General features: G+C 40.7%; 1 protein-coding gene across 2 annotated transcripts; it reads left to right on the forward strand.

Moving 5' to 3' along the window:
• The first annotated feature begins 213 nt into the window (after window positions 1–213).
• isoc1 (isochorismatase domain containing 1) lies at window positions 214–6,379 on the forward strand. 2 transcript variants are annotated; one of them, XM_023806815.2, is made up of 5 exons: window positions 214–580; window positions 2,274–2,414; window positions 3,219–3,422; window positions 4,473–4,589; window positions 5,007–6,379. In XM_023806815.2, exons 1-5 carry the CDS (start codon window positions 317–319, stop codon window positions 5,151–5,153), a joined length of 873 nt encoding a protein of 290 aa, XP_023662583.2. In that variant the 5' UTR covers window positions 214–316; the 3' UTR covers window positions 5,154–6,379. The 2 variants fall into 2 exon arrangements, with proteins under 2 accessions (XP_023662583.2, XP_023662584.2); XM_023806816.2 differs by having other exon boundaries at window positions 219–580; window positions 2,295–2,414.
• Window positions 6,380–12,553: the final 6,174 nt, after the last annotated feature.

The following is a 12,553-nucleotide window of genomic DNA, read 5'->3' on the forward strand; positions in this document are numbered from 1 at the left end:
ATATATATATATATATATATGATGGATATAAAGCATGAAAAAGTTTTAAAAGTAAAAATTTTATACTTTTGCTTTGAGTAGTGCTGAGCGTAAATAATCGCAATGCTGTGTAATAATACCACCTCGTCTATCCAACAAACTATCAGCCGTAATTATCTCATTTGTCTGTGCGCTCGTGTTTATCTTTTTATATTCCACCATTGCATTGAGTCCCAGTGACTATGCCGAAGCTTAGTAGGTCAAGGTTGAGGGGGCAGTAACCAGCCGCTCTTCTTCTCCGCCTCCTCCTCCGTCGCTTCCACCCCGTCACACCATCATGGCGGATGTTCAGGGCAACAACAATCATGTCCCTGTGTTATTCTCATACTCCGTCTTCTCCCGGCCGTCGTCCGTCCCCGCCGGCTCCGGGCACGAGCTGCTCATCCAGAAGTTCCTGTCCATCTACGGACATCAGATCGACGTGCACCGCAAGTTCGTCGTCCAACTGTTTTCCGACGAATGGGGGCAGTACGTGGACCTGCCCAAGGGATTTGTGATATCTGAGAAATGCAAACTTCGCCTCATACCTCTGCAAATGGATGTAAGGAAGCGTGCATTTCTCCTAACTTACCTTGTAGGCAACGTAGATCGCTTTCATTTGACATGAAGTATGTGGCATGTTTCAATGGTCCATTCATTTACATGGAAGCCTAACGTGTTGCGGGTGTCTGGTTAAAGCTTATTTCCTTATCACCGGCACCTGCAAGGAAAAAAAACCGCTACGAGTTTACCTGTGGATCAGTAATATGGTGCAATCGTCGTATTAGTTACTTAGCCAACTGTACAGCATCAAACAGACGACTAATTTATAGCTGAAGTTATCTAGTTAAGCACTTGTTTAGGACGGGCAATAGTAAAACACTGAACTATTTCTTGTAATTCGTTACGGTTCGTTAGGCTCTATAGTACCTCATTTCCGCCAACTGCTTGATAAATATGAAACTGCAAGCGCAGAGTGGCTTCCTGCTTGAGCCAGCGCCTTCATTAGGAGCCTGTTTGAATGCGACTTAAGTGTGATACACAGCTTTTCTACATTTTACCGGTTCACTCTGATGACCGTTGCAGATAAAATCACCATTCGGTGGTATGTGGATCGATGCCTGGAAACAACTGGCATATAACCACGTTTTTCTTCACACCGTTGTTAGTTAGTTCCGAACTAATCATAAGTAAGTATTACCTATCAGGTAGAATTTTTAAGTAGCCTACATAATGTTTAGTATTTGGTATATTTTTGCAAGTTTTTTGAAAGCTGCAATTCCTTCTTAAAATATATGCATAAAAAAGCAGTTTGCTACTGATTTCTTGTATTTCAGTTGTAGCTAAGCCCGATATTTGACTTGGCTGGATATTCTAAGCTACAGAAAACATTAGGAAGACTTTGTTTTGGCTGTATAATTTATGTTCTATTTTAGCCCAAAAGATTATGTTTATAATAGTGGAAGTACATTAAAACAATGAGGCCAGGGAAAGTGTTATTGGCAGTATACCAAAGTGGGGCATTTTATAATCCTGGGAAGCTTACTGATTTCCTGGAAAATCTGAATGAGCACACAATCCAGTAGAAAGCCAAATCGTTAACGGTGTCAGGTTAATTCAATGCATTTTCCCCAGTGCAGCTCTCAGCGCTTCCAGTAACCAGTAATGTATGGGTGGAGACCATGCAAAATCCTAGTGCTTTTAATGGGCAAGTTTTATGGGGAAAACTGGACGAGTAGCTCCGGAGCCAGTATAGGAAATGTTCATAGAACCATAGCCTCGCAGAATCGCAGTTTAGTGTTGGTTGAACAGACAGTTTACAGAATGCTGCAAACATGACAGGGAATGACTCCTTCTCCTTAAAATGAATCCATTTGGTGCTGAGCCTATAAACCTTAATTTCTCTGTAATCATTGCACATGTCTGTCAGGCAGAGTAATGCATAATGTTGATGGAGAGCCTGGTAGACAGGTTCTGCATAATGTTGATGGAGAGCCTGGTAGACAGGTTCTGCACCCTTTGATGGAGAATAAAGATGTTGGAGGTAAGAATGCGGAGTTGGTGAGCAGCTTGTTATGGGTGACAGCACTGGATGAGGCCAAGCGTTGGATCAAGTTCCAGAGTCATTCCGAAACATTTGTGAGTGCATGCATAGAGAGCCTGTGACTCCATAGGGCTTGGAATATTGAATCTGCTCATGCGGTGCCCTTGTGAACTTGACAGAATTCTGAGTAAGTCCAAACGTCTTTATGCAGCAGACATTCCCCTGTCTGCAGATCACCACCCTGGGGAACCTGTCGCCATCCACCACGGTCTTCTTCTGCTGTGACATGCAAGAACGATTCCGGCCAGCAATCAAGTATTTTGGGGACATCATCAGTGTGGGACAGAGACTGGTAAGTATCGCCCCCACCAGGAGGAGGCAGGGTTTGCTTGTGTGTGTGATTGCATGTGCGCATCCTGCAACGAACTGAAAACTAGCGATGGGCAAATGAAGCATCATGAACCATATGCTGTATTTTCTGACCCCACTAGCTGGTGCCCTCTGTTCATAAAAGGACTCAAAGCATGCCCCAAAGCAAACCAAGAGTGCTCCATCTAGTGGAGACAAAAAATATAGCAAATGGTTCATGAAGACTCAAAGGCCTATCCCTACTGAAAACCCATTCTGGGTGTACCTCTGTCGTGTGCCCTGTCCTGCCATGGACAGGTTCTAGGCAGATGGTTGGATAAACTGGCCAATGTCATATAACAATCTTCTGGAAAAATCCTAGATCAAATAAATATGTGTTGCATGTAAGCTGATTTTAATAATATCTTTGGTCAACAAAGGAGAAGGTGTTGACATCTGCTCCTAAATGCTTATGACTATTTCTGGATCGCTGATGGGTCCCTGGAATAGCAGTATGGAGATTTTTCATCAGGTTGAGGTGTTTGTAATAGGTAGAGGATCAATGGCACGACATCAGATTGCTTATGTCAATTATACTCGAGATGTAAGCTCAGCTTAAAGGTTATGACCACAGTGTACAGATCAGCTTGCATTAATATTGCACTGTTGAAACTTGTACTTGTCGTTACTGCAATTTGATTCCGATGTACTGCTGAGAGCAGCTAGTGTGGCATTTAGATTTTGTGTAAATGTTGCATTTGACAAATGTCATGCCTAACATTTGTCGTCTTGCGACCTCTGCACTCAGCTACAGGGTGCCCGCATTCTGGGCGTCCCGCTGATCGTCTCCGAGCAGTATCCCAAAGGCCTGGGCAGCACAGTGCAGGAGCTGGACCTTACGGGAGCCAAGCTGGTGTTTCCCAAGACCAAATTCTCCATGGTGCTGCCTGAAGTGGAGGCCGCACTGGCTGAGATTCCCGGACTGCGGAGCGTGGTGCTCTTTGGGGTGGAGGTATGGCGAACCCCTACATGATGTAGATATCATCTCTGTTTAGTTCTGCTCTGCTTTATGATTTAAGTCAGTGTTTCTCAAACTGGTCTTCGGGGACCTTCAGACAGTCCATGTTTTTGGTCCCTCCCTACTACTGGTATGGAGCTGGGAGGCAGCAAAAATGTCTATGTCTGGCCAGCAGCTGAGAGGGGGGAGAAAACCTAGACCATCCTGTGGTCCCTGCAGACCCAGCTGAGAAACACTAATTTAAGGTTTATTTGTATTCAGGCATTTGTTAAGTAGTTAATGATAGAAATAATGTTTTGCTAGTATTTTACTTGACTGAAAGTAAAACCCAGAAAAGAATCCAAAGAAATATACAGCCTAATTACTTGTTAGATTTCTGTGAGGATGCTGGACTGTTGCATGTCCTGATTAAAGCTGGCCGTATACTTAAACGATGCCGTCTTTGGCCATAAACGACGTCCAGACAAAAGGAAATCGAGCACGTTGACGAGAACAGTCTGTCGGCTTATTTAAAATGGAAGTAGTTTATTCCACCCATCCATTATCATGCCCGCTTAATACCTACTGGGGTCGTGGGGGGGCCCGGAGCCTATCCCGGGAAAAACGGGCGCAAGCGGGAACCAACCCTGGGTGGGCGCCAACACACCGCAGGGCGCAAGTAGTTTATTAAGAGTCACTCTTGGTTTAATACTAGCAGTAGCACATGCAATGAAGCCAACAACTTACATGGCACGCTTACATGCTGATGAAACGTGTGCATTCCATGGCAAACATTACCCAGTTATTTACTATTTATAGAAATACAGGAATACACATTTTAATGTACACTATTTAGAGTATGATGCAGTGCAAAGCATGCCAATTACTGTATAGTCGATTCCATCGATTTCGTCTGAAGGATACAGCCAGCTCTTCCATTTCTTTTTTTCCTTTTTGCTCACCACTACCACCTAGTGGCAATTTACATGACAAGCCTGCATAAAACCATGTTCAATCCGATCGTGGTCATGGCCCATATATATATGACCTTTTTTTTCTGCACAGACCCATGTCTGCATTCAGCAGACAGCCCTGGATTTGATTGGTAGGGGTCTGGAAGTCCACATCATTGCTGACTCTACATCCTCCAGGAGCATGATGGATAGGATGTTTGCACTGGAGGTAAACCCAGCAACTCCTTACACAGGGAAAAACTTTGTAATTCATTCATTAGACAAAACGTTTCTGTCATGTTTTCAGGGTACAGAAAGAGCTAGTCTTTTCCTTGGCAACAATTACTGGAAATTTTAATAAATTTTAAAAACTATGCATGTCTGGAGTAGAAAGTAGTGTTTATAGATTTATAGATAGATTTATAGATATAGAGCAAAAGAAATTTGTTTTAAATGTTTTTTCCCATGTTAATGACGTTTGGAAGGTATCACCAGGCAGGCGTCTTATCTGGACCATGTTAAGTCTGTACCGTCTATACTATATTTACCTTTTAGTTGTCATTGTGTAGATGGACTGTTGCTTTTCAAAATGACAATGTGCCTTTTTAAAAATATAAACTTGCTACATCGTTGCCGTCTCCCACAGCGTCTAGCTCGCACCGGTATCATCATCACCACAAGCGAGTCAGTTCTACTGCAGCTGGTTTCGGATAAAGAGCACCCGAAATTCAAGGAGATCCAGAACATCATTAAGGCCAGTGCCCCGGAGTCTGGCCTGTTGTCCAAAGTCTGAGGTCACATGGCGTGCCATGTCAGGAGTAATCTAGGGTACTGTAGGGCAACCGTCCGCTAGGAACAGCATTGCATTGCTCCGTCTGCAGGGTGGTTTTATGCTTATTAAAAAAGTTACCTTTAAAAACTAGCATTAATGGTGTTTACTCATATCCTCTCCCTCAACTATAAGGAGATGTTTTATTTTCAAATCAGTTTCAAGTTTGGATTATTTGAAGTATATATTTTTTTCCTTATAAGTCCTCTTTTTCTCCAGCCAACTCTGTATGCCAGTCAGTCCTTATGGTGTAAAATCTGGGAGTGATATCATCCTTTTAGACAGATGGATCTCAGTATAAAGGCTCCCATTTAATTCCTCCTTCAGCCTTTGTTCACGTTTACGCAGGATAGTTTTCAAGAATGCAAATGCAAATATTCCTTCATACAGCAGTTTTATGTATTGAGGCGATATTTTATATTAAAATGCGCCCATCCGGGAGAATCTTTTCCTTATCAAAATATTTACTTTGCATACAAGATCCACATTTTTTCAGGTAATTTATCTCAGTCATATTAATATTACTTTGGTCCTATTAGTATTTCAGTAATTTGATTTTAATTGGATACTTATGGACCGTATCGTAAGTCCTTATCAGTTGAATGTATTGGATTTTTAATTTTACCATGTTTATTAAAATGTTTCCCCAAAGTTACCTTTGGAGGGAGGATAGGTGTAAATTCTCGCGCTCTGGTTGCAGCGTCACCCCTATGGACTTCGAATTTGAGAGTGTGAGCCTAACGTCAGTCTATCATGTTGCATTTTTTTTTTTTGCTGTTGTGAGCACATGCACTGTCCAGAAGTGCAGCTGTGGAGATGCACTACTGACAAATTGATGACCCCCCCCCCCCCCCAAGGAGAAAAAAAACACCTGATCTTAAGGGCAAGGAAGAAACTTATGTAATAGGCAGCAGATATGCTGAACATACTGTCCACCTGGGTGTTTTCACCAGTGTTTTTCTGAGGATACATCCGTGTTGTAAAACCAGCATAATGTTGCGTGTCAGTGTGAGAGCAATGTGTTATTATTTTTTTTTTTTAAATGTGCCTATTAACTATCCAAACTGATTGTAAAACAGACGTCGGGGTATGCCTACTGTAAGTGTGCGGCTTTAGACTTGTGCAGGTTTGTAAACACAAAACCAGACTGTTCTTACGTATCTGCTTAAGTAAATAAATGTTCATATGTACTGTTTGTCTTTCCTTTCCCTCTTTATTTGTCAGCGTTTGAAGACGGCAAAGACATTGACCTTGTTGGTCTCTTTGCCTTTGTAGTGAATAACGGTTCCACTAACTAAAAGGATTTTGAAGATCAACGACACTAAAGTAATCGTATGTGTAGTGTGGTATATCATGCACCCCTCTGGTGACATGTCATTGAGTATAGGCTATAAGCCAGGCGTGTACCCTTTGCGTTACGTTTCCATGGGCAGTCCGTGAGTTTAAAGGGTAAGTCTGAGCATTCATGTGTTTAAGGTGAAATCTCATCAGACTTAGGTTTTCTGTTTGATGCCATCGCAACGGAACTTGAAGTTCCATAGAATCCAAGTTAAATATTATTCTTGGACACAGCAGCAGGTGTGGACGTCGATGTCTAGTCTAAAACTGTCTAGGTACCATGATTTACGTTTTTAACTAAAACATAATGTCTTATTGTTTACGTTAAAATGGAAGAGCGACAAGTACAAGAGCACATTTTTTCCAATTCAGACATTACTGTCTGAATTACTGTTTACCTTCAGTTCAGTTTTTTTTAGCCTGCAGTTTTTATACAATCGTTTTCAAGCTGAAACGGTTAAAGATAAGGACCTCTTGAATATACAGCAAGCGCTGTAGATGACTAATCTAAATCAAAATTGTTTTTTTAAAGTTCATATGCAATATTATTTAGAGGTTATTCAACCAGGACTATAAATCACATGCTAAATTGCCTGGCGAATACCACTAAAGATTGTCACAGTGCACGGTAATGAATTGACCATCCGTGATTTTTAAGGGGTCGGGGAGACCGGGTATGGTTGTAACACTCTTTTTGCTTCTGCACCTCTAACTCACTGAATTTTCAAGCTCGAGTTCTCAAACTTTCATACCCAGTACGCACACGTTTACTACAAATGACACCAATTCAAATCTCTGCAGAAATATCACAATCATTGTGAGCTGATGTCAAATACATGGTGTTCCTTCGTTACAACTTACCCCACTACCAGGGTAGGTTGTAACAATTGTATAAAAGGAAGAAAAACAGAGGCTACACCGTGTGATATGCTTCGTAAGGAGGTTTACTGAAATAAAATAACAATCCAGAACAATGTCTATCTCTGTGGCAAACCATAACTCAAATCTAGCTTCTGTCTGACTCAGGAGTGTGTATCTGTGTGTATATTCTTAATTAGAATCACAATGGTGACAAATAAACATTGGTAACCCTGGAGTGCAGTCTTGCTGGCCCAGACACTGCACAGGGCACATTTTATCCACGCTCCCTTTGTCTTTCAGTTGCTACATGGCTCCACACAGACAATACACAAGTTGTCTTCATCTGAGGTCTCAGAGACCTCAGCACTGGCTTTTGACATTTTCTTTGTGGGCTTTCTTTCCTTTTTTATTTTGCTTGTCTTTATTGTTTCGTAAGATACTCTTTGTTACATTTTTGCTTCCTCTTCTCTCTTCTTCCACCAGTGCTTGCTTCACTGGTGTATCGCTGAATATTTCAGACTGCCTCTTCTTCCTGGTCTCCCGCTTGTTTTCTTTGGCCCTGCTTTTGGAAATGGCCATATAGCCAAAGGACTGTACCCCTGACCTGGAGACAACCCTGAGGTGCCTGGCTCATCTGAGGAAGTGTCCTTAGGTGTAAGTAAGGGGATGGTTGTAATACTTTTTAAAGTTGTGTTACAATCCACCCTACCTCTATCAGCCATTGTTTATCATGCTGTATTAAGACAGTGGTTTGATATTCGCAGGGAAAAAAATGCATCACATTTTGCCTGGGAAACTTTCATATAATATGAGTCATAGGATTATATCTGCAATAGTATAAGTACTAAACAAAATAAAGTCTTGGTCAAGAAATGTACTTTCTTACCACAAAATCTGGTTTTTCTCTATACACTCTACAGGCACTTATTTCCAACTTTAATAGCCACCTTGTGCGATCAGGGAGGAAGTGGGTAAACAGTGAAATGATCATATGACTCCTGTCTTATCCGTGATTGGAGGAATCGGGGGCATTACAATTCTGCCCATGTTACAGCCACCCCCGGTCTCCCCTGTATGATAAACTTTGAGTTTTGGCAATACCAACAATGATCATTTACAGTATGACAAAGGCACAATCACACACTATTGATTATCATACTGAACACTGCAAAAGCCACTAAGTGATTTTATAGCTGCAATTGCTGTTGCATGAGAAAAGGCTTGTGCTGAGAGTGCAAAGTGTTTTCTTTAAAATGATTGTTTGATAATCAACTCAGTTTCACTTCACTAATCACTTATTAGTAATCAGCTCCCATACAGAATTTTAACTTCCCATTCATATAACCACTCGTGGGTCATGACACTTATTCTACTGTAAATCCAGGCCTATATTTACTGTATTTGTGCATTTCTGTATTATACCGACCTGTTTTTTTGTTAGATTTGTTGGGATAGTCCACAATATGAGTCCAAGGATAAGCTCTGCTGTTGCACTACTGAACAAGGTGCATAAGCTGTATTTCTCCTATAAAATATTCAACTGCAAAAACTGTAAGTTTTTTTGATAAAACAATCAGCTTTTCTTTCTTCATATCAATATACATATTCCAAATTGGTGAAATGATACGCGAAGGCCTAAGGAGGGCGCTGAACTACCAGTATTTCAGTGGACCAAAGTAAACGCAAACTGTGGTCAGTGAATTGCCGGTAAATCACTCCATACCACATTCTGGCCTCAGCACTTCAATCAGATATAAATATTTTGACTGAACAAAAATAAAGTAGGCCTATTCAACATTAACGTTTTTGTGAGGGTCACCAGTTACGTACAACCCCCTTTCTGAAAAAGTTGGGACAGTGTGCAAAATGTAAATAAAAACCGAATATTGCAAAGAATTTGGGAATTTCATCATCTACAGTACATAATATTAATAAAAGATTCAGAGAATCCAGAGAAATCTCTGTACACAAGGGCCAAGACTGAAAACCAATATTGGATAGCCATAACCTTCGGGTCCTCACGATTCTACAGTGAAAATCACTGCATGGGCTCATTAACACTTCCGACACCATTGTCTGTGAACATAGTTCGTCACTGCATCCACAAATACAGGATGAAACTCCTGCAAAGAAAACCAAATCTAAACATGATCCAGAAACGCCGTATCATATGCTGCCATCCAGACAACGTCTTTTTCAGAGAAGGCCTTGTGTATTTCAGCAAGACAATGCCAAACCGCATTCTGCCCGTATTACAACAGCATGGCTCTGTAGTAGAAGAGTCTGGGTGCTATGTTGGCCTGCCTGCAGTCCAGACCTGTCACCCACTGACAACATTTGGCACATCATGAAATACGACAAAGGAAACCCCAAAGTTGTTGAGCAATTGAAATCTTATATCAGGCAAGAATGGGACAACATTTCACTTCCAAAACTGCAGCTCCTGGTCTCCTCAGTTCCCAAACATCTACTGCATGTTGTTAACAGAAGAGGTGATGCAGCACAGTGGTAAACATGCCCCTGTCCCAACTTTTTTTAAAACATGTAGCTGGCATCAAATTCAAATTGAGCATATATTTGTCATAAAACAATAACATTTCTCAATTTCAACATTTGATATGTTGTCTTTGTTCTATTTTCCATTAAATATGAGTTTATATGATTTGTAAATCATTGCATTCTGTTTTATTTACATTTTACACAGGGTCCCAACTTTTTTGGAAATGGGGTTATAAATGTATGTAATCAGTATCGGTCTATAAATTCAAAACACAGCTCATTATCCTACTGCTTTATTTGGTATAGACCCATATTTTAAGTTCTAACTGTAAAATATTGCAGGCAAAAGCATCTTTATCAGAGTAAAAGAATATGAAGTGCATTTTCTCAATTTTAAATATATAGGCCTATTTGTAAAATTAATGATTTGTATATCTTGCCAATACGAGGCAATTTTTAGTTTTTCACTATTTACGTCTTTAGCACAAATGACTATCCTAATACAGTCACATTTCAAACAATGTGACAGATTGCAGTACAGAGCGTTATACAATACAGATTAACTAGAAATATAACTTCAAATTTTGATTTAATTACCCATAGGGGCTATTATTTAACAATTTAAAGCATGTGCCAAAATGATGAACTGTGAAAGACTTCGCCTTTGGAAGAAAATGCTATTTGCATTGAGCAGTGAGTATAAATACCATCTATAGTTTTAATGGATATTAATTTGTAATGTAACGGGTCGTTCTGTTTAATTTTCTCACAATTCCCCAAGGTCAGACGCGTTAATATAATTTGTAGTGCAGTTGTTTGGGAACCGACTGCTGAGCACCATTGGTCTAGGCTCTCTGGAAGAAGAAAACAGCTGGCAGACGGAGCAGAGAACGAGAAACCCAGAACGAAGATGTACATTGTTACTACTTCATGAATTCAATAGAATTTCGTAATGACTGGCACTGGCAACAGCTGTGAATGGCTTTAAAATGTTTGGATGTTATACACTGTCATTTGAGGCAGCCACATACTGGGCATCATTAGGTCTCTTACACGGAGCCAGCGGCAAACATTTTAAATAGATGATAACTTTTACATTTTATTTCAGTTCTGGAGCAATAATGAGGCGACTTGAACATCACAAACTCCTCAAATCTCCAAATCAAACTCTGATGAGATCTGACTAGACAGTTGTGTCACTCTCAGCTATTTTAAGTCATGAAGTACTTCTTCTTATTGTTTCTCCCGCACTTTTCAGCTTAATATAATTTGGTTGTCGATAATTAAGCCTGTGAGCTAATGTTAGGGGTGGGGTTTGTTCTGTGTGCCAGATCCTAGGTGAGACTCAACTTGGACTTGAGGGCATCCTTCCAAGGCTGCATTCGAAGACTGAATTTGTCCCAACGGTGCGACAGGGCTGTCCCATTTCGAAGGCTCCTTCAAATGCAGCATAGAAATGCATCATTTTTTGCCAAGATCCCAAAATTAATTGCATGAACCTTTGAAGGATGCCTCTTACAAAACCTACATAGACCACATCCTTCGAAGGATGCAGCCCCTGAATTTGGGCATGGTCCACAACTGAGCTCACGACTTTACTTCAGTCTTCCATACTCAATAACTTCATGAAGTGGACATTTTTAACATTATTTTGTGCATTCTCCTTCAAAGATCTGTCTCATTCCGGCGTGCGTTGCTGTCAGGCGTACGAAAACTGATTGCAAAAGTTTTTTTTTTTTATTGCTGTTGTATTTGTGAATGTTTGCTAACCAAGGTAGTGGAGGAGTGGTTGTACAGCACAAGGACCATAAAACAGGACTGCTGAGATTGCAACCTATCCACAATACAATGCATCTGGGGATTTGCAGCATAGAGGCATTGCATTGTATGCATTGTCTCTTCTAGTACTTATTACAGCTCCAACAGTTCTCAGAGGCTTTAGAGCACCAAGGGCTACATCTCCGTGCAGAGACACGAAAGCCCGCGAGACCTTCCCTGGGAGATTGGTTTCAGTAGGAAGTATTTCTGGCTGTTATGTACTTTCATGATTTTCCAGGCATGGGGTGAAAAAGCATTTCCTTTCTATTGGGAACAGTATCTTCCAGAATAACTAACCCATCTGTCGTTTGTCTCGCAATTAAAGGCCTGGATCGCATCATGAATACGCTTGTGTTACAAGAGTTTCCACCACCACACCAAACCGACGAGTATCGTTTAAACACGCATAACGCAAAACCTGCTCCAGAAAACATCAATGTATCCACCCAGTAGGGCAACATGGCTATTGGGCGGCAGAACACATATATACGCATAACTTACAAAGAACGGATAAACTAAACTTTTTTAAAAGGAGAAATGGGTTGATAATTGAATATATAGGAGTAAAATAACATAGCAGTGACACACTATCTTCAATAAATATGACATCACTTCACATGGAACTTGGTTTAAAGCTGTGATTACATGGTAAGGCGACATTAGACAGACACAGAAAGAGACGTGAACATAAACGATATTAACCATGAATCCATGATACAGGACGATACTGTATGACTTAAGACTCACCACTATACATCATACAGAAATGGTGCACAGTCTCTGAAAGCCAAATATAACAGGGCTGCCCGTTCCAGAATTCACCGATGAATAAAGTAAATGTTTAAACC

This window comes from Paramormyrops kingsleyae, chromosome 7 (assembly GCF_048594095.1).
Source record: "Paramormyrops kingsleyae isolate MSU_618 chromosome 7, PKINGS_0.4, whole genome shotgun sequence".
NCBI lineage: Eukaryota > Metazoa > Chordata > Actinopteri > Osteoglossiformes > Mormyridae > Paramormyrops > Paramormyrops kingsleyae.